Source organism: Ovis aries, chromosome 15, assembly GCF_016772045.2.
Source record: "Ovis aries strain OAR_USU_Benz2616 breed Rambouillet chromosome 15, ARS-UI_Ramb_v3.0, whole genome shotgun sequence".
Classification (NCBI taxonomy): domain Eukaryota; kingdom Metazoa; phylum Chordata; class Mammalia; order Artiodactyla; family Bovidae; genus Ovis; species Ovis aries.
The window spans coordinates 30,627,721-30,635,894 of NC_056068.1; the positions used below are offsets into that span (position 1 = coordinate 30,627,721).

The 8,174-nt window shown below is 44.0% G+C and overlaps 1 protein-coding gene across 3 annotated transcripts; it reads left to right on the forward strand.

Annotated features, from left to right (window-relative positions):
• The first annotated feature begins 477 nt into the window (after positions 1 to 477).
• Positions 478 to 7,955, forward strand: TLCD5 (TLC domain containing 5). 3 transcript variants are annotated; one of them, XM_060399323.1, is made up of 4 exons: positions 478 to 554; positions 2,281 to 2,490; positions 2,605 to 2,804; positions 4,517 to 7,955. In XM_060399323.1, the coding sequence occupies exons 3-4, from the start codon at positions 2,606 to 2,608 to the stop codon at positions 5,053 to 5,055; spliced, it is 738 nt and encodes a 245-aa protein (XP_060255306.1). In that variant the 5' UTR covers positions 478 to 554; positions 2,281 to 2,490; position 2,605; the 3' UTR covers positions 5,056 to 7,955. The 3 variants fall into 3 exon arrangements, with proteins under 3 accessions (XP_060255306.1, XP_027835129.1, XP_027835130.1); XM_027979328.3 differs by lacking the exon at positions 2,281 to 2,490; XM_027979329.3 differs by lacking the exons at positions 2,281 to 2,490; positions 2,605 to 2,804.
• Positions 7,956 to 8,174: the final 219 nt, after the last annotated feature.

Genomic DNA, 8,174 nt, shown 5'->3' on the forward strand with positions numbered 1-8,174 from the left:
GCCAAGGTAGTGAGAGGGCTGACCTGAGAAGGCATAGATAACTTCTAATTTTCAGGCCTGAGCACTTTCCTGGAAATTAGTTATTTGTGTGCCTGTTTAACTTAAACGAAAAAGTGAAATCCCCCACAGAGCCTAGTAGGGGGGTATGCACTTAGTAGGTGCTCTCCAACTGGTTATGGGATGGGCCGTCACATCGTGGGGGCAGGGGATGGATAAGTGTTCTAACAGACAACAAACAAGTAAGCAAGGACAACAGTTTGCAGGTCTCACGTCATTATTAGGTCACCATCACCCCTCACACCCCCGCCCCTCGCCTCCCCAGGCCTGCGTGACTAAGAGGGGATCCTCCCGCCCGCTTTCTGAACAGTCCCGGGTCCAGCTCTGGCTGTGCGCTCCGTCCTCCCAGCCAGCAGGTGCCCCCAGACCCCCGGCTCCTCCTCTGCCGCCGACAGAGCCTGGTCCTCCCTCCCTCTTTCCGCTGCTTCCTGCTCCCGGGATCCCGGTCCTGAGCTCTGGGGCCGAGGCGCCCGAGGCTTTCCGGGGCGCTGGACCAGGTAACTGCGCGGGGCGAGCCGCCCGGCTCCGGCGGCCAGCTTGGGCTCCGGACGTGGGTGGCCTGGCATGCCTGGCCCGCTGAGGGGGGCGAGGGGGTGGGAGACGGAAGCCGGCAGATGGCCTGGCCTGGCCTCTGAGGGGAGAGGGCCTCCCTCTGCCTTTGGGCGCCGACGGGATACCGGCATAACGGTCCGGCTCAGGTGCGCCGCAGCCGGGTGTGGCCGCAGCGCAGGGGAGGCACGTCCAGGGGAGATGCGCTCGCCGTGCCTGCCAGGCGCCGAGGTTGCCGCTGGCTCCAGCCACGCCTGCTCCGAGGCCCAGAGCCAGGTGGGCCCGCCCAGCGCTCCTCCTCCCGAATCTGGCCCTGGACAGGGAGGAGCGAGGACTGGAGCCTTGGAATTCTGAGTTGAAACGGCCATCGGCCATCTAAATACCCTGCCATCCTTTCCCCCAAGAGTGAAAAGCCCAAACGCGGAGATGGCGTGACATTCTCAAGGTCACAGCGTTGTATCTGCCATTTACGAATGTCTCTTCTTTTATTTGTTTGTAAATGGGCTACTGTTCCCTCTGTTCTGCCGGGGAATTAGGATTCAGGGAAGAAGACTCTAAAAATACTAATCGGCATAACCAAAAGAGCTGATCCGTATTACTCTGGCTGGTGACCCTGGCCTTTAAAAGGAAGTTGAGAGAGGACGGTTCTTTTCACTCGGGGTCCTTTGTACTTCTGGCTCTTGCTCGGAAAATTGGCCTGGAAGTTTTACAAAATTCTCTCAGAACTCCTTGTCAGAACTGGGCTGGATTATAGAGTTTTATCGGTCATTTTCCCCTCTGCTTTCTCTCTCTTTTTAACTGAAGCTCCAGAGGTGAAAGTGATTGGTCCACACACTCACAGCTATTTAGGGGCAGAAATAGAATTGGAACTCAGGTCAGTGATTGACACCTGCTGTTTTCTTGAGTAGAAATCTGGTTTCAGATGAAAGCTGTACTGCACTTGACCTTCATAAAGCCCTCTTGGGATAGCATTCTTGGGAGTGGCTTGTGTACTGATGTGTATTGGTCCACAGATACTATTTCACTTGTCAGAATAGGGTTAAGCAGCGAGTGTAGCCATGCAGAAAATTCCTGCTGAGATGAGACAGATATCTGAAATTTTTTTTTAACTTTTTTATTTGTACTTTCAGTAGAGGGGCTAATGAATATTAATAAGGACATCTTGGTTATTTTCAGATTTTTGTCCTGTCTGACTCTATTGACTCCATTATTTTCATTCTTGTCCTGGTATATTTATCACTAGTAAGAATGTCAAAATGTAGCTTTCTGACTTTGTTTCATTTTTAACTAATTTCCTTAAAGATATTTTTATATATTAACAGAAACTCCCCACTTGTACCTCAAAATCCTGCTTCCCGCTTGGCCAGTTTTTGAGTTGAATTACAAAACTGAATAGAACTAGCTTCTTTTTCTTTCCTTTCAAAATATCTAAGTCTTTGTTTAGTTCTGTCTTCAGGTTTACCTCATTTTGGTTTTGACTGGTAAACCCATAATTCAAACCCAAACTTCAGTTGAGTTTAGTATCAGTTTAAAACCACATTAAACTCTCACGTGTCATATGACTTCTAGCAGAGAACACAAGTGGTGGCGGTGTTTTTCCGTGAGAGCTTCTTATTGGGATTTTTGAAGTATGAACGCATCTAATACGTGCATTGTATTACTTGTGTCTCGTAGTCCAAGGTCAGTCATCACTGGGAGATTATTGACATTTACTCATCATTACGACATGTTATATTAGACTGTCTGCTAACTCAGAATGCAGTGCCTGCTTTTCGGTTTACTGTTTTGACCAGTTATCTCTAAGGAACACGCAATCAGAATTACAGCCACACTTCAGTGGAAGATTCTTGGCAATGTAGATAAGGAAAAAGTATTTCTGTGAAGGTAATATTTTTGTACTGTCTTACAGTAGAAATGAAGACATATACTCAATGTGACCCGATGCTGTTTTCTTAGGGTGCATTCTTTGTTTTTCTGGTTTTGGTCTTTTTGTCATAGGATGGCCTTAGCTCTGTGTCTGCAGGCACTGTGCAGCCTGGGGGGCTGGCTTTCGCTCTACGTTTCTTTCTGTCGCCTGAATAAGCACCGAAGCTATGAGTGGAACTGCCGGCTGGTTACGTTCGCCCACGGAATCCTCTCAATAGGTCTCTCAGCTTATATTGGCTTCATTGACGGCCCTTGGCCTTTTACCCACCCAGGTATGTGGGAGACATTAGAGAATTTTCCCTTAGGAATTTATGATTTGGAGGTAGTCCTAGAAGGATGGGAGTTTTCCACAGAATTTGTATAATGCTGAAGAATATTGAAGAATAATTACTATTATAATGTGCTTTGGGAGTCTTCATTCATCTTCTTGTTAATTCTGATATTGTATGCATCACCTTTTGTTCTACTTTTCATAACTCTATTTTTTAAAACAATTTTAATTGCTTTTTACAATTTAATTGATCAAAATGTATAAATTATAAAAGCAATATCAACATTTTCTACCACCACCCCCAGACAGACAGACAATAATGGACTGTATAATGCAAACTTTTTGGTAACCTGCAACTTTTACTTGATTGTATATTCAAAGGACATCATCTTTCCATGTCTATGTATATAGATCTTCCTTATCCTTGTCAGTTATTATATAATATTGTGTTGTATGCATTTGCTATCCTTTATTTAACCAATGCCTCATTATTTGGGGTAGCTGCATTAATTTTTAAGCTGCCAGATGTGTTCCTAAATGTTCCTTACAATACAAAACCTGTCTCCCCTTGAATTAGTTTGCTGGGGTTTATTACAGACTGGGTCGCTTAAATGACAAAGATTGATTTTCTTGCAATTCTGGAGGCTAGAAGACCAGGATCAAGTTGGCACATTTGATTTCTTCTAAGGCTTCCCCTCCTTTGTGTGCAGACAGCTGCCTTCTTGCTGTCTCACATGGTCTTTTGTGCCTAGTGTCCTCATTTTACAAGAACACCACCCTAATGACTCTATTTTAATTACCTCTTCAAAGGTCCTATCTCCAAATATAGCCATATTTTGAGGTACTGGGGTTCAGCCCTTCAACATATGAATTTTGTGGGTACGTAGTTCAATCTGTACATTCCCTAGAATATGATTTTTTTTTAAAAATTCCTTAGATTCTTTTTCTAATTTCCTTATATTCCCATATTGAGTTTCTGAATTTCCTCCTCAAACTATCAAACTGATAGGAAGCAATGCTTAAGCTTTATGTTTTACATGAAGGTTGTTAATGGATTCAAACATGTCAGGTCCTTGCACCCTATGTTCTTGCATATGGGAACATACTAACTTCGGGGGTTCTCTCCAGAGTCCACTTTCAAAACAAGTTAGGGCTACCAGTGTCCAATAATCTAACCCATTAAGCTAAGAAATTAATGTGACATTTGGGACAGAGTAACATTTCCGTTATGGTTTATTATAGGAAATTGAATATTGTCCCTTTGCTATATAGTAGGATCTTGTTCTTTGTCCATTCCCATATATGATAGTTTGCATTTGTTAGTGGGATAGAATAACTGAATCTGGAAGCAGACTTTTAGCTAGTTAAAAAAAAAAAAAAGGAAGAAAGAGACTGTGTAGTATTTTAATGGAAAGAACAAAATAACTCAATTTTATGCTGCTACACAGAGGACGCTGGATCATTGCTGGTGTTCGAATCACTCACTGAGATCTGATGCATCAGAACAGCATGTCCTGGGGCCTGTAACATTGGTTTGATAGAGACCAGAGTTTTAGATTTTTTTTTTTTTTGGTTGCCTCTAAAAAGCATGTGCCTGCCATTGCTTTTGTTTTCAGTGATTCCAAAAGGTTTGAGAAAGAGCAACACAGGATCCCTGTGTAAGCCAGCACAATTCCCAGCCACTCAATTTGCTTCTGTCTTGGTTTATTTCAGGCTCACCCAATACACCTCTCCAAGTGCACGTTCTGTGTCTCACCCTGGGCTACTTCATCTTCGACTTGGGCTGGTGCATCTACTTCCGGTCTGAGGGGCCTCTGATGCTGGCTCACCACACACTGAGTATTTTGGGCATCATCGCGGCCCTGGTGCTTGGAGAGTCGGGCACAGAGGTCAATGCGGTCCTCTTCGGAAGCGAGATTACCAACCCCCTGCTACAGATGCGCTGGTTTCTTCGTGAAACAGGCCGTTACCATAGTTTCACTGGAGACGTGGTGGACTTCCTCTTTGTGGCCCTATTCACTGGGGTGAGGATTGGGGTAGGAGCCTGCCTCCTCTTCTGTGAAATGGTCTCACCCACGCCCAAGTGGTTTGTGAAGGTCGGGGGAGTGGCAATGTATGTGGTGTCTTGGTGTTTCATGTTTAGCATCTGGCGCTTTGCATGGAGGAAAAGCATCAAGAAGTACCACACCTGGAGAAGCAGGTGGAGTGAGGAGCGGCAGCTCAGACTTAATGGACATCTCAAGACACACTAGCCAAGGCTTGCTCTGGACAATGGATTAGGTTCAGTCAGCCACGGGAACCAGGTTGGATATATGGCTGCTACGGAATCATGCTTCTTACAAACTTAGATCACAACAAAGGGCTAAATTTATTGATTGGTTTGAAAGCCAGTCTTGGAGCAGAACACATTCCAGTATTAAAACGCTGACTTCTGCAGCAGCACAGCTGTGGAAAGTGCGACTACCAGCAGTAGTTGCGAGCAAGTCAGAGCTGTGAGATGAGTGTGCTGCATTCCTTGTAGGTTGTGGTGACCCTGGCTCTTCTGTCCCTGGGAGGCTTGATGACCAGACAGCTTAGAAAGGAACTCAAAAAACATTAGTGCAGTTTCTTCTGTATTCCTTTGAATAAACAAGTGTTTCTTCCTGGTTTCTGTGTAGCAGCTTAAAGAAATGCACCCCATTTACTATAAAGTGGGGACTTTCAGGAAGTAACTTGGATCAGGAAATTGAGAGCAGGATGGGGGGTGAAACCATGACAGTGGTGGGGGGCTACTTCCTGAGTCTCCCTATACCATATACTTGGTATATACCATATAGGGCTCCCTGTACTTGGGGGTCCCCAAGTACATACCTTTAGGCATGATGCTTCACTAGGAAGACTCACGGGACATAGCACTTTGTTTTACTTAGAGCTTTGATTTATTACAGCAAAAGGATACAATGAAAACTCAGCAAAAGGAAAAGGCACCCGGAGCAGAGTACAGGGGAAACCAGCCCAAGCTTCGAGAGCCCTCTCCCAGTGGGATCATGCAGGATGTGCTAATTCCTCTAGCAATGATCTGTTCAAAGTATGTATGAAATGTCTAGAAGAAAGCTTGTTAGAGACTCGGTATCCAAGGTTTCAGATGGGGGCTGGTGCCATAGGCAGTCTTTCCATGGTGCGAAAAAGTCCGCCTTTTCCTGACTCCCAGAAGGAAAGGAGGTTTTCGTCATGAACCACATTGTTTGTGCAGTTTAGAGTCAGTGAGCCAGTCTCATCAGTTCATGTGGGAACCTTCCTGACGAAATCTAAGTCCCCGGATGCTGGCCAAGGGCCAACCTTGCAGACAGCCCTTTCCAGGCCTGCTCTATTAACTCTTTTCTGCACAAAAACCATAGAGCTAGAGCTTCGGATGAGAGATGAATGAGGTGTGGGCAGATTTACCGAGTCCTGTTGTACGGGTTCTGCCCTACCAGGAAAACTATGCCAGTTCTCAGGGCTTTTGTGCATTAATCTCCTAGGCATGAGAGGTTGTGACTGAATTCCGTAGGGATTTACCATGTAGATTCCACTGGGCTTGAGATGCCAGTTCAGGTTTCAGCTCTGCTATACATACTACAAACCAGAACCAAAGACCAAATGTCCTAGCCTCAGGGTGATGAGACTGTTTTTTTTTTTTTTTTCCATTTCAGATACATTCCCTGTTCATCTTGTTACTACTTTTTCTCTGGAAAAGGTGCCACTCTGTCTGGACAGTATATTATGAAAAAGCCAATGTTAGGAGGAAAAAAATATTTCTTAGTCAATAGTCTCTCATCTTACCTAGGAAAAGCAAGAACACAAGTGTAGTAAAAGGGCTTAGTAAAGTAAAGTCGCTCAGTCGTGTCCGACTCTTTGCGACCCCATGGACTGTAGCCTACCAGGCTCCTTCCTCCATGGGATTCTCCAGGCAAGAGTACTGGAGTGTGTTGCCATTTCCTTCTCCAAGTAAAAGGGCTTAGGAAGTGAGAATTCTTAGGTTCTTTAAACTAATTTGGCTACTCACCTGCCAGATCCTTTGGGCAGGTCACTTGTTTACTCTTTGCCTCTGTTTGAACCCTACTGTCAATAAACAAAATACTCCACTGCATATTTCATAGAGACATTAGGTGGCTTTTCATTAATGAAGGTCTTTAATGTAGGGTTTTTACAGGAAAAAAGGGAAGTTTTATTTATTTGCTTGTTTTTTATTTATTTAGTCAATTGTGTTGTTGAGACCACATAGTGGCGACCACGTAGCTCAGCTGATGAGCAAGAGTCTGGGGCTGTTGAAGTCAGGGCTGGAGGTCGGTAGGAAGTGTCAGCCCATTCGATGGGCACTCGTAATCCTAGCCTAATGAGTGGTTCTTGAAAATGGACATCATTGTCCAGGCATGAGTGGTTGGAACAGCATGAAGTCATCATTGCTCTGGGAAAAGACAGCTTTAAAGGCATGTTAACTATGGGTCTTTTAAAATGACTGTCATTTGGTTAAGGAGATTTGCTGGACATGAGAATAATCTGACAGTAGCATCCCCAACTCCTTTTTTTCTATGACCCACATCCCTGAAATGCTGGTTAGCTTCTTACCAATAAGATTGTGGTCAAAGTAGGATGCTAGGGAATGCTGATTTTAGCAAAAGCCTAGTTTAACAAGCATGGCTTGGCACCAAAAAAAAAAAGGAAGAAAAAAGCCGTCTCTTGAATTTTGGCACAGTGCAACCTGTCCCATACCAGAAGAATGAACAGACTTAATCTGGTACCAATTCTTTTCTCCTTACGCCTCAGAAGTGAAGGGATTGTAGACCTTGCTCTTTTAGGGGAATGTACTTAGATTTCTTGAATTTCAAGAAACCTAACTAATGATAAGAGGAGGAGAATCCCTCATTTCAGCTTTTTCTTGATGTTGTAGCTGATAACTCTGAAGGCAACTTGCTGAGACAAAACTGTGAAATGAAGGTGACTCAGCAGTTAAGATGCTGAGTTTGTCCATGACAGGTACTGAAGGGCTAATTAACATGTGGTATGGTCAGACACATGAAGTACTCATTTGCATTCAGATTACTATGTAATAATTATTAACACTGCTCAAGAAGAATTTATATTTCAATAAGATTTATACTAAATTTTATAAAAATAAACAACTTTTTATCAACCCAGGGTCTGCTTTATGTCTTTCTTGTGGTTCTGCCAAGAAGCTTTTTAAAAAAAAAGGCTTTGGCCGGCAGAAAGGTTGAACCATATTTATACTTACCGGTAAAATACTTCTTAGCTGCTCTTATCCACCATTCTTAATAGTGTTTATTTTTTGAGGCAACAATCTACATACAGAAAGCAGTTTGCCAAAAGGAGGAGGAAGAACTTAATTTCTTAT

What these genes read in the sequence shown, in the direction of transcription:
- TLCD5 (XM_060399323.1), top strand. Translation starts at nt 2,606, where the DNA reads ATGGCCTTAGCTCTGTGTCTGCAGGCACTGTGCAGCCTGGGGGGCTGG. An exon ending in TTGGCCTTTTACCCACCCAG is followed by an intron (nt 2,805 to 4,516) that starts GTATGTGGGAGA and finishes GGTTTATTTCAG; the next exon opens with GCTCACCCAATACACCTCTC.